The sequence below is a fragment of the Cardiocondyla obscurior genome, linkage group LG03, assembly GCF_019399895.1.
Source record: "Cardiocondyla obscurior isolate alpha-2009 linkage group LG03, Cobs3.1, whole genome shotgun sequence".
NCBI classification, from domain to species: Eukaryota; Metazoa; Arthropoda; class Insecta; order Hymenoptera; family Formicidae; genus Cardiocondyla; species Cardiocondyla obscurior.
Genome location: NC_091866.1, coordinates 5,434,301 through 5,460,910, shown reverse-complemented (window position 1 = coordinate 5,460,910; position 26,610 = coordinate 5,434,301). Strand labels below are relative to the sequence as shown.

General features: G+C 36.4%; 6 protein-coding genes across 13 annotated transcripts; 2 read left to right on the top strand and 4 right to left on the bottom strand.

Moving 5' to 3' along the window:
- Positions 1-21: 21 nt before the first annotated feature.
- Positions 22-26,152, bottom strand: Exn (Ephexin). 6 transcript variants are annotated; one of them, XM_070674898.1, is made up of 15 exons: positions 25,391-26,152; positions 12,039-12,368; positions 9,958-11,089; positions 9,152-9,486; positions 8,180-8,694; positions 7,352-7,494; positions 2,789-3,322; positions 2,318-2,418; positions 2,069-2,177; positions 1,621-1,972; positions 1,391-1,504; positions 1,150-1,311; positions 850-1,044; positions 416-732; positions 22-309 (listed from the first exon to the last, which is right to left on the bottom strand). In XM_070674898.1, the coding sequence occupies exons 2-15, from the start codon at positions 12,264-12,266 to the stop codon at positions 92-94; spliced, it is 4,455 nt and encodes a 1,484-aa protein (XP_070530999.1). In that variant the 5' UTR covers positions 12,267-12,368; positions 25,391-26,152; the 3' UTR covers positions 22-91. The 6 variants fall into 6 exon arrangements, with proteins under 6 accessions (XP_070530999.1, XP_070531003.1, XP_070531004.1 ...); XM_070674902.1 differs by lacking the exon at positions 25,391-26,152 and adding an exon at positions 13,178-13,509; XM_070674903.1 differs by lacking the exon at positions 25,391-26,152 and adding an exon at positions 13,142-13,160.
- Positions 15,926-18,067, top strand: LOC139113647 (acyl-CoA-binding protein homolog). Of its 2 annotated transcripts, none has more exons than XM_070674942.1 (3): positions 15,926-16,061; positions 17,590-17,704; positions 17,874-18,067. In XM_070674942.1, exons 1-3 carry the CDS (start codon positions 16,047-16,049, stop codon positions 18,005-18,007), a joined length of 264 nt encoding a protein of 87 aa, XP_070531043.1. In that variant the 5' UTR covers positions 15,926-16,046; the 3' UTR covers positions 18,008-18,067. The 2 variants fall into 2 exon arrangements, with proteins under 2 accessions (XP_070531043.1, XP_070531042.1); XM_070674941.1 differs by lacking the exon at positions 15,926-16,061 and adding an exon at positions 16,801-16,958.
- On the bottom strand, positions 18,254-20,649 carry LOC139113635 (coilin). Its single transcript, XM_070674925.1, has 5 exons — positions 20,396-20,649; positions 20,105-20,289; positions 19,336-20,018; positions 19,130-19,241; positions 18,254-19,057 (listed from the first exon to the last, which is right to left on the bottom strand). The coding sequence occupies exons 1-5, from the start codon at positions 20,647-20,649 to the stop codon at positions 18,930-18,932; spliced, it is 1,362 nt and encodes a 453-aa protein (XP_070531026.1). The 3' UTR covers positions 18,254-18,929.
- On the bottom strand, positions 21,057-22,053 carry LOC139113644 (coiled-coil domain-containing protein 115). Of its 2 annotated transcripts, none has more exons than XM_070674936.1 (2): positions 21,706-22,053; positions 21,057-21,633 (listed from the first exon to the last, which is right to left on the bottom strand). In XM_070674936.1, exon 2 carries the CDS (start codon positions 21,558-21,560, stop codon positions 21,057-21,059), a length of 504 nt encoding a protein of 167 aa, XP_070531037.1. In that variant the 5' UTR covers positions 21,561-21,633; positions 21,706-22,053. The 2 variants fall into 2 exon arrangements, with proteins under 2 accessions (XP_070531037.1, XP_070531038.1); XM_070674937.1 differs by having other exon boundaries at positions 21,934-22,053.
- LOC139113640 (uncharacterized) lies at positions 22,056-23,668 on the top strand. The gene is made up of 5 exons (XM_070674931.1): positions 22,056-22,189; positions 22,351-22,401; positions 22,472-22,600; positions 22,669-22,885; positions 22,955-23,668. Exons 1-5 carry the CDS (start codon positions 22,080-22,082, stop codon positions 23,540-23,542), a joined length of 1,095 nt encoding a protein of 364 aa, XP_070531032.1. The 5' UTR covers positions 22,056-22,079; the 3' UTR covers positions 23,543-23,668.
- LOC139113643 (vesicle transport protein SFT2C) lies at positions 23,557-25,382 on the bottom strand. The gene is made up of 3 exons (XM_070674935.1): positions 24,849-25,382; positions 24,446-24,597; positions 23,557-24,368 (listed from the first exon to the last, which is right to left on the bottom strand). The coding sequence occupies exons 1-3, from the start codon at positions 25,041-25,043 to the stop codon at positions 24,095-24,097; spliced, it is 621 nt and encodes a 206-aa protein (XP_070531036.1). The 5' UTR covers positions 25,044-25,382; the 3' UTR covers positions 23,557-24,094.
- Positions 26,153-26,610: the final 458 nt, after the last annotated feature.

Below are 26,610 nucleotides of genomic sequence, written 5' to 3'. Positions count from 1 at the left end.
TGTAAAGAATTAATATTGTGGTATCATAGAAATAATTTATTAACAATCATAATGTCTGATTAATTCGAGCTCAGATCATATTTTAATTTCGTCAATGAGACCCTTGATTTTGTCTCGCTCTTCTCTGTTGTATCACACTATTGCTGAGTGCTAAAAGACGGTGTCGCTGTTTTAGATTTCGCGCGCGTACGTGTTCTGATGCAACCTCTTTTGTGTGATTCGCAGGAAACCATCCTTGCTCGCCGTCTAACAATTTTTCACCGTGATACCAACCATCTGCCATTTTCCTTAAGACATTTATTACGTCTCCTAAAAAATATAATTTGATCTAATTTTCCAAAATATCTACTGCACTATAAACCTTTAATAACTGTTGAATAATAAAACAAATTTTTTTTTTCAAGAATTACATTACCTGATTGTAGCGAAAGCTCGTCTGGTTGATTTGGTGAATATGAATATTTAGCCATCACCTGAGGACAGTCCCACGATTCATACAACGTTTCTCCAACTAAGCTGCGTTTGGGCGGTGAAACAGCCTCCAGCCATCGTTCACGTTCCGTATTATTTTCGCATGTCAAGATGTACTCTACGTGACGGCCACAATGGTTCTCCAGAAAAGTCAATACCATAGCATTCCGTCCGGCAAAGGGCGAATCTTCAGAAGCCGATTCCAGAGCCAAAAGATTCCGCTTGCATGCGTCTATGACGGTGTAGCATTCGTCGTGAGCACTAAAAATATTTATCAATTAAAAATGATTATCAATAAAGAATTTATTTCAAGCGAATAAATCTATCTAAAACTATAATGTAAAAAACGAAACATAGTTATATTAAATAATATCTTACTTAGATTTTAATTTTGTGACTAGAAGATAATCAGTGAGTAATAAAAGGTAAAGTGGTGTTTTGGTAAACTTTTTCCCGAACGTCAACTTATATTCGGTGTCTGTTCTTGCCGACAATTGCACGACCGATCCACTTCTAACTAATTGTTTACCTCTCAGCACGATTGGTTTAATTTTCGAGGTATACTCCAGTTTCCTGTGATTAAATATATGTACAATTTATTTTATGTAATACTTTATGTAATATTTTATGTAATATTTTATGTAAATAAAAAAATTAATATATTGATAATAGTTATACCTAGCTAAAGCTTCCATTTCGGCTTCTTGTGCAGCAGCTCGTGCACCTTCATTGCATTCAGCAACGACGTTACTCAAAGTCGACAAAACTTTTTCCCAAGACATTCTATCCGAATTTCCCATCGATAATTTAGAAAGAATAGCATCAGCTAATAAGGGTAGTCTATGGAGAGTTAGCAACGTGTAATTAACTTCTATATAAATTTGTTATTGATAACGAAGTGTTGTATATTAATACAAACCTTGTAACTCTTTGCATTGGTAGCATTAAAAAGGAATGAAGAGATAAATTTTGGCATGCTGGTTGCATCTCTATGCGTCTGAGAGTTTCTAAAAATTTTACGCCTTTACGAGCTCTACAATAGAAAATATAATTTGTATCCAAAGCAATATTTATTACCATTTAATTAAATAAAAAGACATTTTTATTTGAAACTTTCAGAAAATTAATTGTATTAAGTTCTCTTCTTACTTAAGTTCTTTTAAAGTTGTGTCAATGCTGACTTGATTCGAACAGTACGCCACATATGTGGCCTGACACTTTTCGGCATGCCTTAACAGTACTTCCGATAAGCCCGGTAATATCGGGTCTTCTCTCCATACTGTTTCCAGTTCAGTTAGGAACGTTTGTGACGCCGATAATACGCTCGGTACTCCGCTGAATAATTTATTTTTTTCGCTCGGCGTTAAAATCTCATTTATTAATGTATAATTATTGAGGAACTCGTTTTCTAGGACTCGAAGAGAATTTAAGTACGACGCTTCGGACGTCAAGATCTCGAATTTCGCTTCTTGAATTTTCTTCTCTTCTGGCGTTAATTTCTCTAATAATAAAAAAAAATTTTATTTATATTTTATCGTGTAAAAAATATTTATAATTATGTACGTATCATAATTAAATGTACAAATTTGTAACTTACGTAAGAGGCCACTATGTATCACTTGTGGAGTATGACACCAGAGCATTCTTTGTCCTGATTTAACAAGATCCGGCGTGGCTGGTTTTGTTTTCCACATTATATCTTCTACCTAAGTAAAGCATTATGTTTTCTGAACATGTATATATTTTCAATTAATTTCTAATAAAATATATTATGCAATATTTCGTAAAGATAATTTATTCGAAAGATTTTTTTAATTATTAAGCTTAATTAATATAAGAATATTACCTCTTCATACCCTTCGGAATCCGATTCGAAAGCCACACGAGCTACCGCGGCCGCATAAAATTGGTAGAGAGGTTCCTGATCGGCGAGCACACTGTAATGATCTAAAATAATAATATTTTATTAATCGACTAACTTCCATGCATAAACGCACGACAGTCAAGCTCAGGTGAATACGCATAAATCGTAAATTCTAACATGCACGGTAATTAATTAGAAGGGAAAGTATACAAGCGCTTTTTATTGCGTTAGCGCGGTGAGCGCATTCTTACACGTGGGAATGTTCCGAAAATCGCAGAATAAAAAAACCTCGATATACGGCTCGTGGGATTCGTTAAATTCAGTAGGTATTGATAAAATCAGATAGCAGGTGAGCGAGTAAAACTTTTCACTCATGGCTGTGATTTCTAATTCCTTATTTAGAGATATTTATCGTTCATGCATACTTCGCCGTAAATTAAAATCAAGACTCACCGACGTCGACACCGGTCGGAGTTCTCGAGGAGTCATCGCTGCTGCTTCCCATGTACTGGCTATTGGTATAAATCGCTTCCTTGGTAATGCCGTTGTTGTTGTCGCGAATACCATCGTTCCCGTCATTTTCGTCCAAGTAGAAAGTCGGCGGGCTGATAATGCTTTTTCGACTGAAGTGCTTCAAGCGAAAATTAAAATACCTCCCGGCGTCGGCGTGGGACTCATTGACGGACTGTTCTTTGTCGTCAAAGCTGGACTCGTCGATGGACGTTCGCCGTCTGATTCTGCCCAGGCTGCCCTTGGTGATGCTCCAGGTTCTCCGCAGCATCTTGATACGTCTGCCCAAAGTCTGCGTTAAGCTGACTTCTCTTGGTGGCGGTGGAGTTGGTCTTGTCGGACATTCCTGATAAGCGTCGTTTACGCGATCGTTGCACGGATGTCGCGTAATACTCGCTTCCGATTCAGAATCACTGCTCAAGTTATCAGGTTGACAGGAATAGAGGCTCTCATACGTGCTATCATCGGAAATGTTGTCTGATAAAGAGAAAGTCTGATTAGGAAAATTACCGAGCTGTTACGAAGATATTATGTTCATCACGTATTCCTTGCTTCTCCTTTAACTCTGAAGAAGCGAGAATATCTGTACATGTCCATGCATTCCAATCTCATGTAAAAAAAAAAATATCTTTCGTACTTATTTGCTTGCCGAAGCTACGGAAATACGAGAGTAAAATTGCCGCATTGGTAGTTTTATTCTTTAAACGTCTCTCGGGCCGTTGCAAGAATATAAAAATCGTACTAAAACGAACAGAAACATTATGTCGGTCATTAAACGGTTTCCCAATATATAATATATATACACATACAATCACGTTTTTCTTAATTAGTATAATACCAGAATGAAAGAAATTTAAATGTAACACTTAACATTAATAAAAAATTTCACAATGAATGATTGAATCAATTGAAACCGAAAGAGAGTGCCTGAAATTAAAAAAAAAGATTAAAAAATGAATCCTGTTCTATACAGACAGAATAAAAAAAGAATTAATTTTAAAAGGTTCTCTCTAGAGATCAAGTAGCACAAGACTTACTAAAAAATTAATATTACCTACAAGAAAGAAGTTTTTGCTTCTCTCAAGTATGTAATTGTATCACATGTAACACTCTTCGTGGTTCATTTAATTTCTTTCATCTCTCTGTCCGCGTTTTCTCGCGTGATCCGAGGTACCCCGCGTAAGGTACCTTCGTGCACGTAACACGACGTCTCCTGGGTGTCCACGTCCTCGTCGAGGCTGACGACGCGTAGCTGGACCAAACCCTGGGTCTTCTTCGGCAGGTCGTCATCTCTACACGACGTTTTCCAATCCCCAGCGATCTTCTGCGGCTCGCTGCCGATGAGAAGCACTGATCCGCCGCCCAGGCTGACGGCCACTTGAAATCATCCGGTTTCAAGGTTAGACTCGCCAAGCCAAACTAGAATCGAAGGAATCCAGAGACGCTCGCTCACGCCCACGCGCTGGACCACGTCCGCAAGAGAGACGCGAATAAGGACTAACATGCGAGGTGTGATGCGAGCCAAATAAGATCGCCAACGCGACGGAACTTTACGTGCGTTTTCGTTTCGCTGATTCCAACGATTTTAACGTTCGCGTCTTCGAGAAATGTAAAATATATCGATTCGAAAATCGGGGATAAATTAAGATTCACGCGAACGGCGAACCGGTTGGATTTCGAATCAACTTTTCCGAGAGCGAGAGAGAGAGAGGAAGAAGAGTCGCAGTTGACTGCGATCTTCTTCGATCTTTCACTACCGAGGAAAGTAGAAACTTTTATTATTCGCGCGAGCCGCTTCCTTGAGATCGAGGAGACTCGCGAGATCGTCATCTGTACCGAAACGCGAGGATTCTGACGAATAAATCCATCGGGTCATTTTTAGCGTGGTCAGAAAGCGAAAAATAAAAAAAGATAACAAAAGAATGAAGCTGCGAAGAATCCTTCCAACTGGTAGAGTGATTACGCAACCGTGATGGAAGCTGGCTGAAGATGAGACAGTTAATTGAGCTGGAGAACAATTCTAAAGAGAACAGTCGGGGGACAATTAAGACTCGCGATCGACGGTGGTTTCTCGTCGGTGATATGACAGAGACGGCTCTGCGAATCAAGGACGTTTGAGAGAGAAATTGCCACGACGACGGAAAGTCCCGGCAGCGTTCTCAAACTTGAAGATCTCGATTTTGGCGAAATCCGACGAAGAGCGGGCGAGTGCGGGCAAGCGGCGTGACGAGGGAGCCCCTCTCTTACCTTGCGTGTTGGGTCGTCGGGTCTTCAGCGTCTCTCTCATTTTCGCATCCCGGTGCGCAGCTCGTGGGGGAGTGAGACGAGCCCCGACGAGGCGCGTCCCGGGAACTTCCGCGGAGGAAAAAGGTCCTCCTCACTTCCTCTAGGTGGAAAAACTCCGCCTGTCGCGAGATCCGGCTGATTTTCGCGCTAACGAATAACCTCGACGAGAGAATCGCCCAGAGAAACAACCGTACAGCTCGCGGCTCGGCCGTGACTGACAATGAGAGCGCGCAATTGGCGCTTTCACCTCGCTTGTTTCTTAAGGGGCCCTCACACGATTTCTTCTTTAAAGCAGCTCTCATACGACGGCCGAGAACTAAACTATCTGGATCTATACAAAACATTTCTGATAGTTCTCCGTTTCTAAAAAACGTAGAGGTACTGTCTCGAGAACAAGCAGCTAATACGCAGACAGTGGAGTGCCTGGAGATTTTCATCATCGAGCGCATCGAGCGAGAAGCTTATAATCAAGCGGATCGTTAGTACGCATTCGAGGTGATGACCGTGCAAAACGAAGCCTTTTTTCCGTAAAACGGAACGCTCGAAACCGTTTTCGATTTTTTCCGGCGTGATCTGGAATTCATTGAATTCACGGACTGTCATCTCTTGGTTTTCACGTCGCGCTTCGTTCGCTATCTTAAATTAATAACCGGTTTCTAACTTGTATCAACCTTGCGCGTACAAGTGGCTTAAGCGAATCCTTCAACTATCGCCTGTAAATTACCGTTTCTCGCTCCGAGCGACCAGCGTTGCTTCTCTCGCGAATAAAACGTATTTCACATTACAACGGACAGTTACGACATTCTCATCTATCAGCCCATATGGCGGTCGCATGTTGCGAGAAAAAAAAAAAAAGGACGGCAATTACGCACGCATGTGCGAGCTCGTTACGTGATTACGTCCGCCGGTCGTCGCAGAAACACGTGTGACGAACAAGTGGCTTTTACCTCAACGCTATATGTGACCGTGCGATCATCCGTTCTTATTACTATCACAATGCGTGCGAGCTACCATTCTCGCGGAATCGGCACCTCCGATATTTTTATTCATAAATTCGCTCGTCCGTTCTAGTTTGGGGTAGACCTACTTAATCAAAGCTCTTGTTTTAAGAATTATAATTATAATTAACACGACGCGAAGCTGAGAATTCCGACGCTTTCCAGACTGGCTGGCTGCAACACGAAAACGATGTTAGTGAATTAATTAGTTTCAGCCTGATGTCGAAATCGTCGTCATCGGTGGGTCATTCTCCGCGGCGCGGTTCGGCTCATTCTTTGTGTGCAATCGCGTACGCATTCCGATCACGCGGCGATGTGCAGCGGAACTCGAAATTAATGGAGAGTAGATGCTTTGTAGTAGTATTTCGGCCTCGCGCGACCTTGTCTTTCTACTACATTAAAGGCGATGCTGGCGGTATGTCGAGTCAATTACAGTGTCCTTCGAACACGACTCGCCAATGCGGTATTTCATTTTTCTTTACTGAGAAGTATTTATGCTATAAATGGAAAAAAAACTTCGGGTAAGTCTTGTCACGTGTTTGACGTGCTGTTTAGAAATACCGTATCATCGAGCAATATCGAAAATACAAAACACGACTTGAAACACGTAGCCGTCCAGCATTCAAAAGTCACTGGGCAATTCCGTGACGCGAGCCTGTGCGTAATGTGTTTATAAATGTCGGCATTGTCAACGATAACTATATAACATACTCCATCTTAACGACACGCCTATTTTTGCCGTCTGCCATCAGACTACTGGTAGACTTAATTGGCCGTCTTGTGTGTGACACTATAGAAATTATCTCATTGGAAATAAACTTACTATATACGTAATTCAGTTGAAATTTTGATGCAAGTAGAGCACGTTGCAAACGTGCGACATGCAATTTAAAACATCATTTGATGAGTCACTTATGTAATAGGATATGATATAAAAATAAATTCATTCTTTTCGTTTTCCCGCGATATTCTTGCAACGGCAAATCTGAATTCATGCACGTGCGAAGCGTAATTTTATATTGCAGCATTTCTCTCTCTGGAAGAATGAGTCTCACGTGAAAATTTTACGTGCGAGTCACGCACTTACGTGCGTATGCGCGGTTTGTAGAACGCAGGTCGTACCGAAATGCCTCCGAGAAGAAACACCCGTGTATTCTTAGCAACGTTACGTTGCGGCACGCGCCGTTTACTTGACAGTAAAATTTTCTTCTCCGGCACTCACCGTCGACGACTGTATCGCGGGTCATCCGTGTCGTCTTGATGCTTCTGCGAGATCTCCTGGACCGTTGCCTCCTGACATTCCGCGACCATCGTTGAGCGAACTTCTTTTTGCTCGACGCCACTTGTCCCTCAGTCTTCCTACCACTGAAATTATAAATTTACATTAGTATATTATCTGCAATCATATTGCATCTATATTATTGTAACAAATTGTTTAATATAACTTCGAACCTGTATCACTTCTGTGTCAGCGTTATAATTATCTATGATATGATAGTGTCGCATGAATAATTTTAAACGTTTACTCATCTCCACATGGAATGCACTGATAACAATATTTAACATGTCGTCATTTATAATCACTCGTTATCGCGACGACGACCCTTGTATTGTTTCCGAAACATTTGCATCGAACAATTCGTCGCGTTATATATATATTAGCCTTGTGAGTCTAATCATGATTAATTGCCTCCGGTCAAGGTAAATGTAATTAACCACGTTGTCTTTAATACCACTTCGTTATCGCTGTACTGAAACTGTGAAAAAATGTGCATTCTTTCGAAGTAAAATCTTATCGCGTACGCGTGCACCAAGTAAATTCCTTTCCAGGTACTTGCTTGACGCGTTATGCAGACAGGAAAAGCTGGACAGTTTTTTTTTCTTTTTTTAAGACAAGCCTTATTTGAATATTTGTACCGCGAACGCGGACATCGCACTCTACGATGCCTCTGGATTTTTGCATGATGACCCGATAATTTTCAAAATTAAATGTTTTGAGCCTGTTGTTTCTCGTAAATTTTTTCCGCTCTTCTCTCATTCCCACACTTACCATGGATCATTGATCTGACAAGGGTAGTGTGAGGCATACGAGGCCTCTTCCATATCCTCCCACTCAGATTCCTTGCCGTTCGAGGTCAATCCTAACACGGAGCCAGGTGCGGATCCGGCGTAAAGGCTATTGACACGTTCCTCACCGGGCGGCATGCCGACGTCGTCATACACACCCAGCTCGTCCCGCTCTTCTTCGCTCAGGTGACTTTCGCAGTCTACGCTGGAATATTCATTGTTAATCGTCGAGAAATACTGATCGTCGTTCGTCGTTGCAGCAAAACGCGACGATGTCTCCGTCGTGTGACTCTCGGATTGCAATTCCACGGGTCGCTCCTTACACAACGATTCGTCTCTCGGTTCCGGAATTAGGTAATCACTTTCGTCGACGATTTTCGAACTGTCTTGCTTAAAACTGGGTGGCATCACGTCGTCATAAATTTCCTCGCCGTCAACACTGGATGCTTCGACTTCGAGACGAGAAATCGGCGGACCCACGTCGTCGTAGTCCGATTCCTGATAAGAAATTCATCTCATGCATATTTATTGTAATTTGAAGAAACGCATAATTAATGTTGCACGCATCGATAAAACCATTGCTAATTTTTGATGCGTAAAAAAAAAAAAAAAAAAAAAAAAAAGAGACGCGTGCAAATGGAACCTCGAAAGCGAAATTCGAGAAGTGAATCGAATTACACGTCGTTCGTGATACCCTATTTCCGTTACTAATTTGCAAGCGTAGAAGTATCGTGCGATGTGAATCGATTATTCAACATTCCGTTTCACCTTTACTGATGGTTGCCAATTTAATGCATCACACGCTTAATTGTGAAAGCTTAACTTACACGTCGATAGTTCAGAACATTATTTCACTAGAAATTACATAATATTAACAGTTACAATTAAACTTAAAGCTATAATTATTTCGAAATATTTCAGACAAATTTATTTAAATATATGGATCGTTCTATACCTCTTGAGCGATGAAGTTCGGTGGTCCAATGTCGTCGTATTCCTCGCTGTCAGTGCCATCGTCGTTTTCCTTCGAGACACAGCACGTAGTGATTGCATCAGGCTTGTCATTTGCAAATGTCGTCTTTGCCCCGTGGTTGCTCCATAAAAAGCTGCAATTAGCCCGTGGCAGCGCTGCAGGGGAAGCTTCGCAGACTGGCTCATACATTTCTTCCGGCGAATCGGCCTGATTCCCAGTCGTGATTTTCACCATTTGGCCAAACTCCAAAACTTTCGCCAGCAAATCCCTCGAGAAATCGCTCTGTATCTCCGCATAGTTCGTACGATCACTCTTATCTGCAAAAGAATTTCTTGTCAGAATCTCATGTAGATACCGCTGTATATCACAGAAGATGCTATTTTGTGTGAACAAGAAGATAACACGCCTCTCAATTCTATATTTAAAATTTTATAATAATACAAGTGCAACTAAAAAAATTCATAAAAATATTAATAATAAAATCAAAATCTACATTTAAATATTTAGTAAGAAAATCTTTAAATAAAAATGGGAATGTAATTAATTATAAAATAAAAATTATTATTTTATTCCGACGTTTGTAATTTTCAATATAACGATTATTAATAGTATTAGGAAGAAAATTGTTTGTACATATTTGATCAATATCTTCAATTATCTGACTCGTAAAAATTCAAAGGCACAATTGCGCAAATCGTGTCGCACTTGAGTAAGACTATTTACATAAATTCTTTCACGATTATCGAACTCGACAAAGAAATCTGACGATGTGTCAAGAGAGAACGTACCCAAGACGCTTTCGACGGCTGATTGGTTTTGCCCGGATTGCTTGGAAATTACGCCGTCCGCGGGAGGCATTCTTGCGGTGGCCTTCAGCTGCTCGATGTTTTCATTCTTGCCTCGCTCCTCCTTTCTAACAAGCAGAGGTAACGTGGCGCATATCTGCTGATGAGTAATCACGATTTGCTCCAGATCGCAGCCAATGGGATTCTGTGCCAGGTTGAGATTTGTAGCGGACGCTACGTGAACGAAGTTCGAGGGCGATGAGATAATTACGGTCTTCAGCTCATCCCTTGACAGGCTTCTGGTCTTCGTGCGTGAGTCAGAATCGATTCCCGGGAAGGACGTTGTCTGTAACGATCTGAGGGAGCCCAGCGAGCTGCTCAGAGCGTGCTTTTTCTTTAGCTTCTTCTTTTTCTTTTTTTTTGGCTGCCTCACTAAATGCCGCGGTACATAGTATAGGACGTTTCTGGTAAAGCGCCTCTTCTTCTTCTTATACCGCGATGACGCGTCATCGTTCTCATCGCTCGTGCCGGATTCCCGGTCTTGCTTAGAGTATTTCGCGAAAGGAATCTCATACGTAGCCTCTCTCTCCGCTAGATCATTCACAGATTTTGATTTCGTAACCGTGCTTGGAATCGCAGAGTTTTTCTCGAGTTTGTATATGTGTACAGTAGATTCAGGAACTGTCTTGTTAGAAACTTCAGAATCAGGAGTGTACATTTTGTAATCAGTTATGCTAATTTTTTCGTAATCGCTGGATGCGTTGGAGTCTCTTTTTTCTATTGAGCATCTTTTTTTTTCGCATTGGGCTTCAATAAAATTGAAACCGTTGTGAGAATTTGTCTTCGTTTGCGCGTGTGTCGAATCATCGTTATTGCAGCTTTGAAAGTCCCCAATGTGAGATTCTTCCTTTGTAGCTGGTTTTGTAGAAAATAGACTTTCTACGGCATTTTCTACGACTCTTGTCGTATTTATTAGTGGTTGAATTTCCTTCTTGAGAGTATTCTCGATATTGCACTCAGTTTCGGAATCTGGTATTCTGCTGGCATGAGTCGTTGACTGGTTCTCTGTCTTCGTAGAAGAGAAGGCCAGGCATTTGGAGTAACTTTTCCATTGATGACTCGCTCCGGATTTGACCTAATAAGGAAACGGACATAATTAAATGGATGATTAATTAAACCGAAATGGTGAGTGCTGCAAGGGAGAAAGTTCTTAAAAAGTTAGGAAACTATTCCATTTTACGATAATAATTAAAGTATGCTAGAAGAACTGGAAACATCTTTTTCTATAGAGATGTAATTGTGAGAGAAATAAAAATTAATCAAACGTTTTATTTAATTGTGAGAAAGGTGCGATATTCGCAGTTAAAGTGGAATTTTGCGGTTTCATAGCGAGCAACACATGCGTCGGCCGTAAGCTGTGATTTCTACCTGTTGATCGCATTCCGCACTCTCATCAAGTCTATGGAATGTCGGCGATACAAGAAAATTGCAGTTGCGCCGCAATAGAATTGTATCACACGTTGAAAGTCGATGTCGCGCGGCTTGATAAAATTGTGCATTAATTTTAAATTAAGTTTTCGAATTGAAATACGCCCTTTCTCACAACAATAGCGTCGAAATAATGCGACCGGTGGAGAATCGAGATGCCCCAACTTCGCGATTCTTATCCTATGTGATGAGGTAGCGTCGTAAGAACTAACAAGCCACTCCTTTGACTATTAGCATCCTTTTGCTCATGTACTCGCATATGCGTATCCCGTATTCTCACGTACGTCAGAGAGAACTTTTACTTCGTTTCTTCTTTTGCAGAGAGCTACGTAAACTCTTGTTTCAAGCACATATCCGGATGAATACGTAAGAATAATTGCAAATATCTTTTTAAATCTTTCAGAGATAAAAAAAAGAGAGAAAGAAAGAATATAATTTTCACAAATCTATCTCTCGTTAGAATTATTATTAAATTGCATGAATCACAACAAGCCCAGATAATTTTATAAATTTATCAATGTAATATATCTTCATTATTTTTTAAAAATTATTTTTAAAATCTACCAAAACATATATTTTGTATAATAATTACATACCTTGTAAGATGGTCGTTTAATCGAAGCTTTCCCATTAACAGGCTTCTTTTCTTTTTTGTCTGGATTATCTACGATATTGTCGCTCTCCACGGGAAGCAATTGCAGTGGCAAACGCGTTCGTTTTAGGGCTAAGCTATCGAGAGTGGCGTAAACAACTTTGTCGGAGATTAAAGCAGCCTTGCCGCTTCCATGCAGGAAACTCCGATTAGCAGTAGGTGAAGGGCTCATCTCGTCCCTTTTTCGAACTTTGGAAGGTTGATTCTTTACTTCAGTCTCTTGTGAATATCATGTTGCTGTTTAAAGTTCTTATTCATTCTTGCCTTCTCAAACCTGAAATATTGAAAAGATTCTCAATTGCAGTACCTTTTAATTTCTTTTTTTTTTTCACAACAATTTTATCATTAATTAACTTGAATTTAAATGCAAGGCACAAATTTTATTTGGCATCTTACATTTCTGCATTAATTTTTTATATTTTTTTCCCCATCCGATTTTTCTGTTTTATATTATTATTAACAATAAATGTAATTCCAAACAATGCCGTTCTATTCGCAGCAGATATTAATGAGCTTGCATTTTTCACTGCGCATTATTACGTGCCTCTGAATTGCAGCACAATAGTAATCACGCAACTCGAAAGTGCAGGAAGAAAAATCATCGTAGCAAATTATAATCTGATGGAGGATGTTAAGACCGTACGACCAAACGTTTTCCGCGAAAACGCTGATAAGTCGCACTCGTGTGTGCGCCCTTATCGCGCATGTATATTTTTGTTGATTCGCGACGTCACTCTTTGGGAGCTGCAGCGGTTGTTTGTCACACCAAAAAAAATTATATTCTCAAAATGCTTAGTCTGCGAGCTCTCTCGAGAGACTCTCTCCATAAATTACGTACAATTAGTAAGAAAAAAAAATAAAGAATTATCACCTTCTTCCACACATTTGTTTTTACAATTTTTTTCTCATAAAAAATTCGAGAGAGAAAAAACTCAGATTAATTCACACATAACTAACTCGATCGTTATTTCACTGAACAGTTTTAATTTAAGACAGATTCCCTTTTGTGCGTTAGATATTTTGAGTATTTTTTTAATTAAAACTTACGTAAAAAAAAAAACAACAAAATAATAAAAACGTTACAGCCGCTGGGACGAGCTCGACGATGGCACGCCGCGCGTCTCGCGCAAAACAGCTGTGCGAATCCGTCAGTCGCGTCGCGCGAAAAAAAACTCTTAGCAGGAAAAATGATTCTTCTCGTGGCTTCGCCCGTTGCTCGCCTCCAGGAAGAGATTGCCGATCCGTTATAAGGAATTCGTATCCCGCGCAAACCCGCACGCGGCCCGTCGTGCGCGCCGCGCTCGACGCGGCGCAATAAAAATCTACGATCGCGCGGAGCGACGCGCACTGACCGCGTCGACGCGACGGTCTTTCAGCTCCGGTCCCGGGCCACGTCGACGCCGACGATCGATCGCCGATGATCGAGCGGCGGCAAATCATGCGACCGCACTCACGTCGGATTTTCGGAGCACTCTCGCGCACGCAGGCTCGCCGTGGAGGCGCGAGCTCGAGCGAATTGTCGGTGCCGCTCGGCGATCCCCGGCGAGGCTCGTTCACCAATACTCCGCCAGCACGTTCGCCAGTAGCTCATGGATCAACGATCCATGGATCGTTGGATCGCGTGCTTTCCTTAAGCCGCTTATGCGTAAATTCGTGGATTTTTTTTACCTGCCTTTGAAGAAAAAAGAAAAGAATAGTATTAATTATAGAAATAATAAGCCGCGACGTTATCTGTAATTTATGACAGGTTTGAGTATAGATTACTGTTACTAATTCTGTTACTAATACTCATTCCGTACGTAGATACCTTTTTTTGTATATAAATTCTTTTTAACAGAAAGTTTTTTAATTAAATTAAATTTTTTTTTACTACACGACTCGTAGTATTATTAATAAAATTATGTTCTAAATTCTAATATAAATGGACGCTCAAAGTGTGCATCGAATCGATCAAATCTCTTGTTTTTTTAATTTATTATTATATTAAGATTGCACGAACAAAGAGTGAAAGTAACTTGCAAATTTCAAATGTACGCAAGAAGAAACACTTTAAATTATTTATAACTATACTTTTACTTTAAGCGTTATTTTGTACAAAAGCGCGAACCTTTGTTAAGATTTCTCTTTCAAATTAATTTTTACTAATACGTTACTTTCTATTAAATATTTACAACATATTGGTTTCACAGCTCAATGCATCTCGATAGGAAGGATGCGCAATGAGAGATAAAAAAAATTACTTGCAACATAATATCGTTCAGTGATTCCGCATTCTTTCTTTCGGAATTTCTCCGTTTTATCCTTCTTACGTACTTTCGTAATCAATTTTTCTGCTGACTCTCGCGTACGCAACGTGACCATTCTTTTGCGCAATATACTCGTCTCATCTTGCAGAAAGTATCCTAAATCTGAAAATTAATTATTAAATCTACCTAATTATAATTAATTTATCAGATAAATGTCACGACGTGAGAGTTGCAATTCGCTGAAAGATAATTTTATACAACGGCAGAGTGTAATTATCAGCATATTGAGATAACAATAAAAAAAAAAATAATTGTTATGTTACTGTCTTTTTTTTTCCCTAAAAAAAATTTTTTTTTTCAGAAAAAAAGGTTAAGAAGTTATTTAAAGTTTGCTCCACGCAACGAATAATGCAACGTGACGTACAATATAACGCGATAAATATTATAGAATTGATCTCTTGCGAAACGTCATGAATACGTATGTGCGGACGTTTAGGTGCACATATGTACGCATGTGTGCGCGAAAACTTATTAAATCGTGCGTCAGAGGTAGTCAGGAAATTTTAGCATGCCTGCACAGGTGAGTCTGAGATGCCGATGTAGCACATTGGCCTCGTTCGCTCTTCCCCCGAATACCACGGGCGAGGACCAAAATCATAATTTCGGAGAAGGCTCCTCTTTGCAAAGTAGAGCATAATAAAATATGATACGTTCAATCGATTTATCCACTACCGAGAGAAAACAAAGCAGAGAACGCGCTACTTTTACTCATTATTCCACGTGAATCATTCCCGTGTCAATTTACTTTTCCATTAAATCCGAAAATTAAATGTAATTTGCATGTAATAGGTACATGGGATGTATTATTTATGCAAATGCAACTTGAGACACCTGCTCTTCTCCTTTTTTATTTTTTATTTTCGTACCAGACGCTGGCACTTTGCGAGCATCGTGCATTTTCACTGTTAGCTAATCCTTTTATCTTTTTTTTTTTTTTTTTATTAATCTCCACGCATCGAGATAACCAAAAATCAATTGCGATAGCCCGTCTGTTGAATGTCAGTCTACAATTTCTTGACATTTACTACATTTATTCTCGCCGTGCAAAGTCCAAGCAAAAGCACAATCAGTACCGCGAAAAAAAAAAGAGGAACCTTAAATCTGTCTTTTCCTTCTGAAAGATAATTATCTGATAATTATTGTTAAACATATATATTTAATCTAAAGTTATGTCACATTGCAATCGTTATTTTGCTCATGTGGATTTTTAGATTAATTATGATTAAATTGCTCTCATCGTTAACGCGCCACAGCTAATTTGGCAGCGCATCGAAAAGTGAAATAATTATAGTTGCGCGTTCACATCAGTTACACAATCAAGTAGCAGATGTGATTAACAAGAATTTAATGTTTTAAAATACTTATTAGTAATCATAATACCAATATATCTATTTTGATATTATTATTGAAACGCATGCTTCGATTGATCGTAATCTATTCAATAAACTTTGAACCGCTATCACATTTATTTATGCATACAATCATCTGTAATGATCGTGGTACCGTGTAATCAGATCGAGATTGTGCATTCCCCACTTCTGCAGCTAGAGTAATAACACTCTGCAGCGTTCGGAAACCGTAGAATCGTGATTACCAGCCACAGTCAGTAGACAGTTAGCTCTTACACGAAGCAGATTCACAACCCAATGTCGGTCGACCAGGTACTGCTTTATTTTACACAAAAAAAAAGAAAAAAAATACGGATTAATTAAAAGGAATTAATTTAGAATTTATGTAATTAAATTCCATGAAAATATATATAACTTATGAAATAAAAAGTATTACAAAAATTATTTAGAGATTTTAATAGGAATAAGATTGTTCAAATTTTATTGTTTAATTTTATCAAAAGTGTCGAGACAGTAAAATAAAATAAAACAGAGAAAAGATCAAAAGTTATCACTAATTAGAAGATTAAGAGTTCAAAAAATTGCAAAATAAAATTTTTATTAATTCCTTTTAATTTATAGATTTTATTATGGAATTTCTTGACTAACACATATAAAATTATTATTTTCCAACTATTTGCATTCACGTATGTGTATGTACAATTCGTGAAAGCTTTCTAGACAAGTGATGGTTGCCAATAACGGGATATTCTACAGTCAATCTTAAAACCGGTATACCATTTTATAAATACTTAGTATTCCCCTGTAAAATGCTATATTAACTCATAATCTAAAATTTTTTTAAAAAAGAAGAAAAAGAAAAAGAAAGAGTATACGCTAAATATATTTAACAATACTCTATTCATAAATAAATGTATCGCAACACTATTAAATTAATTTAATGTTTCTTTTTTAATTTATTTCATTGAATAATTATTGCAAAGAAGTTGCAAATATAAATGAGTTCTGATTACGTTCGCAATAATCTGTTTATAAGCTATCTATTACGAAACAGAAATGAGTTTGTGGTGTTCGACCCTGGAATCGTGATAAGTTCCGTAAGGTGGGGATTAACGTTTTAACTTCGGCAACCATTCGATTGACGGTCAGAAAGTACTTTTAATATCTACTGTGTAGTCGTGCGATTAGTTAAAAATGTCTCTTGAAGAGGTATCTAATATTTTCTTTTATTTCCGATCGCGGTGCATGAAGTGCATTGTGAACATTGTGTGCATTTTTGGACGTTTTGTACATAAAAAATACTTTGCTTTTTTACTTTGATTAAATACAGTTATAAACTACATGTGAAAGACATGGAATTAATTGCATTGAAAAGTTTGAAAATCACGGCAAAAAATTATTTGCAATTATGTGCTTTATCTCGTGATTTTAAAAATTACATGACTAAAAGACGAAGTATTGTTGCGTTAAAATTAACACCATCAATGTACGATTCTTTGCAATTTCATTTAATTTGGCTACTTTATATAGTCTACAGATTAATATTATTTTTTTTTTATTTTAATGTAAAAACATTGTTAATTTATTAGATGACCATGATAGCCATTTCTTTTTTGAAAGAGCATTGTCATCCAAGACCAAAGGTTACTTTCGTGGCCTTTTCTGAACATAATCCATATTTATAAGACGCTTGATATATTACGTTGCTTGCAATACATAATGAATATTATAATTTTAATAATGTCTCTGACAATTTTTTAAATACTAACACGAGATTAAATATAAGTGAGTAATTAATGCAATTTTATTTTAAGGTAATAAAATTGTATTTTGCTTATAGCAATTTGAAGCAGCTGCCGAAGCTGTGAAGGCGCTAACAAAACGTCCTAGCGACGAAGAGCTTTTAGAACTTTACGCTCTGTTCAAGCAAGCCACAGTTGGCGACAATAATACTTGTAAGTTTTATTGGTATCATAAAAAAGGGCGAGCAATAAGTTTTTAATTTCACGTTATATTATTATAATAAAATTACTTCATGGTGAATTACATTCATATTTCCAGTAAATCATTAAAAAAAAATTATTTAATAATTTAATCAGTTTATTAATTTTTTATTTATTTCAGCTAAACCCGGCATGCTGGATTTGAAAGGAAAAGCCAAGTGGGAAGCTTGGAACAAGAAGAAGGGCATTTCCCAAGAAGTAGCGAAGCAATCCTACGTCGATTACGTTAATCAAATAATCACAAAATATAAATAGTTTAATCATTTAATATCGCCGGTAATTGCGTTCCTGATTAAAAATAAAATATAATATATTTTTATGTTTTTTTTTAGGCACCTTGTTACTTATTTAAATTAAATGCTTTGATTTTTTTTTTTTACTATGATTTTGTTGAACATATGGTTAGACTTCATGCTGACACTACGATACCATCATTAATAATCAAACAGAAAAGCAGATAAAATACATTGAGTCACATATGACACATAGTCCTTATCAAAAAGTAATCGTCTGATGTTACGTTTTCCTACTGCCTGTTAAATATTCGATCTAAATGTAGTCGTGTAAAAGTGTGCATACACTTAACGAACACCGAGCGAACATAGCGACCACGAACATTTGATGTATGCTGTTGGCGTATTATTTTTGTAGTGATCGATTCGTTTGTGAATGCTCGCGTTCGCTGTTTGTTCGCTAAATGTATGCTGTACGCCTTAATACGTAACAATGTACCTAAAATTATATCGGGCTAGCTCCGACTTTCAGAAAATATAAAAATTTACTGATAAAAATTACGACATTTTATAACAATCTTAAACTTTTTGATGAAAATCAAGTCGCAAGAACTAAAAATTTGAATAAAAGAGAATCTGATAAATCTTCATTAATCCAGGCTAATACTGCACTGACTGAAGAACTTATATTTTATCAAATATTAGATAATTTTAAAAAATGTTATCGAACATCAAGTAAAATAAAACAAGTTAATAAATCTGTTTATGAAAGTGTACGGTTAAACTAAAAAAATTCTTCGTATCACAAGTTTAAATGTAAAATTAGATAATAAATTGAAATGTGAAAACTATTAAACGTAAAAAATAGATAACGTATTAAAAAAGTAATAAACTCAAACACATACCTAAATTAAATTAAACGAAGTACGTATAAAACAAAACAATTATTGAATTAAGCGTATGTCTCTCATCTCTGAATAATCCAGTTTTAATGTAGCTACATCCGAACAATATTCAGAATCGTCTGAGATAGAGAATTTTCCGGACGGCAAATTAACCTCTTCTTTACCGCCTGCAAATAATTTGTAGTTATCAAATATAGCCGATAGTTTTAAATATCGTTGAAAATATATATGTTACGTACGAAGTATTATAAGAGTATACATGAAAGGGTTTACAGCAGCATCTACTTTTATTACTTTTGTAATAATATATTTAGATATCTGAGGCGTATAATCTCCACCAAGTTTCAAAATCTGAAATTTAATGCTGCTTTAGAAAATATATTCAAATTTAAAATATAAAACATGAAGAAACAGTTAATTTGAAAGCATTATATGCTATACTTACTTTAAAAGCAATAATGTCATTAATTTCTGGTTTTCTAGTCATAATAGGAAGACTTTCTAGATCAGTTTCTAAAGATTCCAAAGAGTTACCTTTTTGTGGTGGCATTTCTCTACGTATATTGTTTAGCACAATTTTCTCTGTGTTATTCTCTAAATCTTCAGTTAAAGTTTCAGTCTTGCTATTTTCTGTTTCAATTCCATTTTTACATTTTTTCACAAATGTTTTTGGCGTTGAGCTATGTCTCAATGCCAAAAGTGTAGAAAGACCTAAGGAGGATATTTTATTTAAATAAGATTCATTCCCAGATATTTCTTGCACTATTTCTTTTGCCAGCTTATTTTCATCTTCTGTATTATTAAATCGTATATGTTTTCCAGATGGAATAGTAAAAGAATTTATTATTTTTGGTTTCTTTGAGCTTGGCTCTTTTGTTATTACTCCTTCTGTTTCTTCAGTTTCATTATGCAACATAATAGACTGAGATTTATTTTTTGGCTTTCTTTTTCGCACTCGTTTTCTTTTTGCAGAAGATGCATTAGACTCTTGTGTTACATCACAATCTTCTATTAAATTGTTCTCTGTAGTTTTAGATTCAGTATCATCTTCACTAGTACCTTCTGTATTAATTGTATCATTAATTGTATCATTAATTACACTATAAAACGTCATATCTCTTGTAGTATCTAATGAACAAGTAAATTATTATTATAAATCTTTTTTATATTTATTATCTAATTTATATAAAATGACATAAATAAAACAAACTAACTCATTGAAGATGGTCGAGTAATATCTATGGTGTTTTTAAACTTATCCTTAGATATACTTTCAAACGTTTTCTGTGTAATTTTTTGAGTTTTAGGACTTGATAAATCTGTTCCATTATAACTAGAAGCATTGCTTATTTCTCCAACTTCAGACACTGTGTTGTTTAAACCTGATCCAGGAATTACCCTGCAATTTATCAGATTGTTATTAAAGCATCGCAAGAACTATCAATCTAAACGTAATTAAAACTTTTTAATGGTAAGAAATATTCATCAAATACAACCGTACTAACAGGATTGTCTCGTTTTCTTTAAGTACGCGCACATCTTCTACTGGTGGCAGATATTCGGTGTTATTCAACAATAAATGAAACGGTTCGGAAATGGAAAACATTTTGCTAAGATGCCGTTGTATATCGCTAATTCGCTGGATATTTATCCCGTCGATGAAGATCCAACAGAACCGACGTGCATCGTGAAAAAAACTCGACAAATTGACTTTTACTCGAAAATCCGGACGCTTCATGTTTTCTTCGACGGTTGCCATTACGAAACAATTGACAGAATACAATGCTTTGTAAACGTGAACGGTTTAGCCGGTTAGGTTATCGAAGGACTCTCATACTTCACATGTTATACTACGTCACATGAAGCTGGTAAATCTGTTTTACCAATACATAATAATTTTTATAACAAGACTATCGAAAGCAGAAAAAAAAAATTTTATTTAGGATAATAATAAAATGCTTTAATTTGTAACTGTATGTATCAGCCTCAGAATTACATATATTTTATGTTATACATAAAAATAATAATTTTTTTTTATGCGTAATATGTTATATGTATTAGTAAATGTATATTGTGTAATTTAAAATTTATTGCATTCTGACGGGTTAACATTTATACTAATTTATAATTATATAACAATTTTTGAAAATTATTTATCCTCGTTTATTAAGCTTTCATACCATTTGGAGAACATAAACTATCTTTTTCAATACACAGTGTCTGAAGTTTGGAGAGTACAGAGATCAATTCTGCTTGTACATTTGCTATCTTGGCAGCAAGATAGATGGATTCTTGGAAACGTTTTTGACTGTTCTTTAAGTTTTGTGGGACTAGTACACCGAACCACTTTATAGGGTCCTCTGGCCCATCTTCATTTTTACTCAGCTGTTTCAAACTAATATCAAAACATGACGCATCATCGTCATTTTCATCTATTGTTTTAGTTTCCAAATTAAACAGAGATTTTACTGTATCTTCATTATTTGGAACTTGTAACATACTGATACTTTCCTTCCCACGAATATATTTTGCTTTGGCCAATTCAATGTGGCCATCCTTCATCAATTTTTCCATTTGAATGTTTCCACTAACCTTTTCTTCTATTAATTCTAATTTACGTAGCATCAGATCGTCAATTTTTTCTGACAAAGCGTCTACGTTTTTATTCATATTGTAATGATATACCACATACGATTGTAATCACAAAAGTTTTTAATTTTAGATATATAAAACAATGATTTATCTAAAAGCAAAAATAAAGAATATTTAAAATATATGACGTATAAATATTTATTTTAAATATATTATATTTTACCTAAATATTAATTTCTATTCGAGTATTGTCTTCTAATTTTACAATTAATGTTCTGAATATTCTAGCAAATTTAATTTGTCTTCAATCTTTAAGAAATTAAGTGACATTAAGGTTATTTTCTAGGTGCATGTGCCAGAAGTTCTTGTAGTACAAGAAAAAAAACTCGTTTCAAAATTGTTTTTATCGATAATGTAAGCTGGTAAATATTCTTTTTTTCTGCGGAAATACCTTCTAAAAAGTTGATTTTATACTTATAAAACTTTCGATATATATTTCCTGATATTTCCGATATATGACTTGTCGTTTGGTTTACTTAACTTGTACATAACCTATACATTTCAGTGCTTTGAAGAGCATTCGATGTACGAATAAATATGACTACGCCAGTATTAACAAAAAATCAGCAGAGACATAGCTTGTCAGCCAAAAAAGGACCTGTCAAGCGTTTACGGAATATTTTGGCACAACCCCACCCAAATTTCTGGTATTAAAAAAATTGTTTTATTAATTTCTAAATAAGTCAAATTTTAGTGTTTTAATTATTTAATGTATTAGTATTGTTTACCATTTATTTATTATTAAAATTAATATTTTATCGAAGCGTTTTACAGCATTTTATAATTATAAAAAAAACGTTTTTTTTAGGCCAGTCATCAATGTAGACCAGTATCCAAAGTTGATAAAAAGTTTAAATATGTAAGTCTGATTTATGATATAGATACTCTTGAAAAGTATTTTTTTTAATTAAGGTGAATATGTTGTATAGGGTATTACCGTCAATCCAACAGACTAATAATAAAATTTCTAAAGCAATGCTGAAAAATATACCAAAAAAAGAGCGTGTTTTAGCTCGGAAAAAAATGCTAGAGACTGTACCTCCAAGGCCAGATATATTGTAAATATCCTTTATATTGTCTTATTTAATATTTAAGCACTTTATCTAATTTCTAATTATTGTTTTAGGAAATTTATGATTATGGGTATTAATGCAGTTACTAGAGCTTTAGAAAAAGATAACATATGTTGCATATTACTAGATGCTAATGTTGAACCTCCTCTAATAATTAAACATGTTGTCACTATGGCAGTTAACAAAAAAGTACCTGTTCTTTTATTACCAATTTTAAAAATAACCACGTTAGAAAAAATGGGATTTGCTGCAGCAGCTTTTGGTTTAAAGGTAATGAATAAATATTGATATTTTAAAGACAAACTTGACCGATTATTCTAAGTTTTATTACTTTTGCAGCAAGAGATAAAGCAGTGTCCGGATAATGATTGCCATTCATTATATAAATTGATAGCAGAAACTTTTGAAAATTTCGAGCCACCAGATAGTTTACTTCCACGTTTAAACTTGAACGAGATGTTTGATAAAAACGCGACGTGTGAACCGAAAACCACAAACACGAGTTGCGATACTGATCTGAATATTCCTACACCAGAAAAGCCTGTTATAACATTCACAAATGTGTATAAGTATAGAACTTCACGAAACAAGAGAGCTTTCGTACCGCCAACGGCCGATAAAAAAACAATTCAAGTCTCTCAAATATCATTAAATACATCGGATGAATTTATTCCTTTGGATAAGGATTCTTACCCTAGCAGTAACAAGGTCGAAAAGCATACAGAAGAATCAAACGATATAGAAAAGGAGCAAACTTTCAAGAAACGTAAAGTAATCGACAATAATGCAGATTCGATAAAGCATACAAAAAGTCATACATTAAAAAGACCCAGAAAAGACGAACCTAGCTATTTATCGTTAAAAGTGAAACGTATAAAAGGAAATGAGAAACGAAAAACGACCAAGTTAGCTAAGAAAAAGCGATAGAGATACCCCATAGCTTACTGTCAACATAATTTATATATTCAGTGAAAAGTTTCGATATGATTTTTAGTATAAAGCGTGTAATGCAGGAATCAAAAGTGTATATATGAAAAATTTAACTTTTTTGTAATTATAGATAGAAAAAATAAAAATCTATATAATAAAAAAAATATTTATATTTATATATTATATACAAGAATTATCTCTCTACATTTTATATTGTCAATTAAATGATACTTATACTAGAACTGTTTTGTAACACAAGAAATACAATTCTATTAAAATTTCTAATCAACAATTCTATTTCTAATAACAATCAGAAATAGTAACGAAATTAATTCTTATATTTTTTCGATTGTATGTAATATTAAATTGATTTGGATTTAATTCCATAATATACATATCAAAAAATTTAAATCAGTCTCTTGTAAATTATCTTGAATAACAATCAGCTATAGAGACGTTAATTGATTGATAATTATTTAATATATTTGATTTTTTAATATGAACTTTTGAAATAATAAAATATTAAAATTCCTAAGTATACTATCGCTATCACACTGGCAAACTTGGCTTTAGTGACGATCTTAAACAAAGTGTTCTTGTAAGGAATACTATACTAGTTGTACCTCCCGGTATATGACTTATTAAAAAAGACAATGTAGCTATCAGCTGCAAAACAGTGCACAACACTGTCAAGGGAGTTGATTGTAAATGTAAAGCAAAATAAAGCGTGCCTATTAACGATGTAAAGTACAACATAGTGAAGTATTTCTTCTCAGCTGTGAATAACATCTTTATATAATTTGGTCCCCATAAAAAAAATAAACTGAAAGAAATCTGACATTAGAAATTTGATAATCCACTTATACATATGTAACATTTCTTAAATACATGTATATGTACCTCATTACAAAGAAGAGACTTCCTAAGGAGTAAAGCAGAGCAAACTTTCTTGCTTTGAGTAATAAAACAGGAGTATACAACAGAGATAGAGAGAAGCACAATATTCCCATAAAGAGGCATACTGCAAACAGTATGCCTCTTTGTATTTTTGTCTATTGAAATAAAAATAAGTAGAATGTAAATTGTAAATAGAATGTAATAGTTAATTTTTTAAAAGAATTTAATATTTTATTATTTGTTATTTAATGCAAGAATAAACTATTTGGCAAGATATTTAAATATCTCCAATTCTAAATATAATTGTCCCACTTATATTGATGCTCTAGCCAACTTTTACCTAGTTTAATTAATATAAATATTGATTTATTCACAGATTTGGTAAAATTGTAAGAAAATGCACTACCATGGCAGGACAACATTCTCTGCGTGAATTTTTTATCCATCCCGCATTTTCCTCCGCCTCGTCGACGGGGCTTTTTCTAAACCATTTTCCCAAGTTTACTTTTGATATAGCTACCGACGGGATGCCGATTTTATATTGCTTTTCACTTTTATTGTTAAGAAGGTACTCGTTTAACTCCTTATTCAGATTGGCCATTTTGGCATGCTTAGAAATCTGTTGTTTATCGCTGAATTTGCTGAACTGGCTGTCGCTAGACTAGTGTGAGATTTATCCTTCTCCTTCTAACGTGGAAAGAGAAAGATGAATTTTGACAAGTGTAGAGCGGTGCAGCCAGTTCAGTATATTGAGAAAAACCTATACAAGCTATGCGAGACGTTTTGTAGGTTATGTCGTCGACGAAATATTTTGTTCGGTACCCAATAGAGGGCTGGAGTGAGCTATTCGCAGAAGATGAACGGGTCGTTTGAATAAATCGACAGAAAAATGAACTGAACGATTGTTTCCAGGGTAAAATTCATAAATGAATAAATAGTAGTACTCACCGTAGACGTTTTCATGCCGCCGTTCGATGTCCCCGTGGATGTCCCTCAGGTCACCGTCGTTCGATGTCCCTATGGATGTCCCTCTGGTCATCGTCGTCCGATCTCGAACCACTCCATCAGGTCTTCGTTTCCTCTCCGACGCCGTTGATCTCGCACAATACAGAACACAATTACACTCGCGCGTGCTAATTACCGAATAATCGCGGTCACACTTTGCGTTATTCTCAACAAAAATCGACGTAGAGTCCATTATGTTATGTCGCGGTAACGAAGGAACAATGATAAAGCAAGAGAGACATGATCGCGCGAGAATACGATTCACAAAATAGCGCACTTGCAAACGGCACGAACCTTGTACAATGATGAGACCGATTTGGTAATTGTTGCTGCGACTCGACCGCCAAAGGTGCCAAGGACGGGGGGAGTAGTTGTGGGAGTAGCGGAGGACTGGTGACTGTTGGCACTCTGCGTGTGTTGTTGCGGGTTCTGCGTTTTGTGTGAAACTCGGCGCACGCCATGCTACAGTTACGTACACTAGTCGTCGTCGAAACGCCATATTTCCTTTTCAACGATCGGCGATTCGCGGCCAATTTCATGCGCCCCGCGAGGAGAGAATGAAGAACGACGTCCGAGCACCGATTTCACATCGCGGATTAAATTCACTAGGCGCGGATTCTCGGTGGCGATACGTACCGTAAAGAAACGTTTAGCGACGACCGGCGATGCGAGTTGGATACACCGAGTGTTGCGACGACTGGATCAACACGGCGACTGTTTCGTACCGCGCAGGTTGCGCGGTAACGTTGACTACTATGTGAGTTGAATCAGCGTAGCAACTACTCGCTTACCGTACGTACCTCGGAAAGCGATGCTTTTTAACCATGCTAAACGAACAATAAATTCACAGGAAAAATATACTGGTTAGCAACTCTAACCGTTAGATTTCTATTTATCGCGTTGAGCAGTCGGAGGGATGAAAAAAGATCATAGTAGTAACAGCGGTAAAAACGGCAGATGGCACCTCTTGCTTCTTTTTAACGATGGCACAGTTCGCGTTTGCAGCGCGAGTACGTGATTCATTGTGCGTGAACCGGCGAAGACACTCTCTGGAATTTTCTGAGCAGTAAAGTGAAATATACACTTCGAGGACTCTGTTAACTTTTACAAAAGCGTTATGTAGTCTACCTCGATCATCTCCGACTTTGGTAACGCAACGTTCG

What these genes read in the sequence shown, in the direction of transcription:
- LOC139113644 (XM_070674936.1), bottom strand. Translation starts at nt 21,560, where the DNA reads ATGAATAAAAACGTAGACGCTTTGTCAGAAAAAATTGACGATCTGATG.
- LOC139113640 (XM_070674931.1), top strand. Translation starts at nt 22,080, where the DNA reads ATGACTACGCCAGTATTAACAAAAAATCAGCAGAGACATAGCTTGTCA. An exon ending in TTGATAAAAAGTTTAAATAT is followed by an intron (nt 22,402 to 22,471) that starts GTAAGTCTGATT and finishes TATGTTGTATAG; the next exon opens with GGTATTACCGTCAATCCAAC. An exon ending in CAGCAGCTTTTGGTTTAAAG is followed by an intron (nt 22,886 to 22,954) that starts GTAATGAATAAA and finishes TTACTTTTGCAG; the next exon opens with CAAGAGATAAAGCAGTGTCC.
- LOC139113647 (XM_070674942.1), top strand. An exon ending in AGTTGGCGACAATAATACTT is followed by an intron (nt 17,705 to 17,873) that starts GTAAGTTTTATT and finishes TATTTATTTCAG; the next exon opens with CTAAACCCGGCATGCTGGAT.
- LOC139113635 (XM_070674925.1), bottom strand. Translation starts at nt 20,649, where the DNA reads ATGGCAACCGTCGAAGAAAACATGAAGCGTCCGGATTTTCGAGTAAAA. An exon ending in TACTCGACCATCTTCAATGA is followed by an intron (nt 20,019 to 20,104) that starts GTTAGTTTGTTT and finishes CTTGTTCATTAG; the next exon opens with ATACTACAAGAGATATGACG. An exon ending in GTATACTCTTATAATACTTC is followed by an intron (nt 19,058 to 19,129) that starts GTACGTAACATA and finishes AATTATTTGCAG; the next exon opens with GCGGTAAAGAAGAGGTTAAT.
- Exn (XM_070674898.1), bottom strand. Translation starts at nt 12,266, where the DNA reads ATGAGCCCTTCACCTACTGCTAATCGGAGTTTCCTGCATGGAAGCGGC. An exon ending in TTAAACGACCATCTTACAAG is followed by an intron (nt 11,090 to 12,038) that starts GTATGTAATTAT and finishes TTTCCTTATTAG; the next exon opens with GTCAAATCCGGAGCGAGTCA. An exon ending in GAAATGGAAGCTTTAGCTAG is followed by an intron (nt 1,045 to 1,149) that starts GTATAACTATTA and finishes ATTTAATCACAG; the next exon opens with GAAACTGGAGTATACCTCGA.
- LOC139113643 (XM_070674935.1), bottom strand. Translation starts at nt 25,043, where the DNA reads ATGGCCAATCTGAATAAGGAGTTAAACGAGTACCTTCTTAACAATAAA. An exon ending in GAGAATGTTGTCCTGCCATG is followed by an intron (nt 24,598 to 24,848) that starts GTAGTGCATTTT and finishes TTATTTCAATAG; the next exon opens with ACAAAAATACAAAGAGGCAT. An exon ending in AGTCTCTTCTTTGTAATGAG is followed by an intron (nt 24,369 to 24,445) that starts GTACATATACAT and finishes GATTTCTTTCAG; the next exon opens with TTTATTTTTTTTATGGGGAC.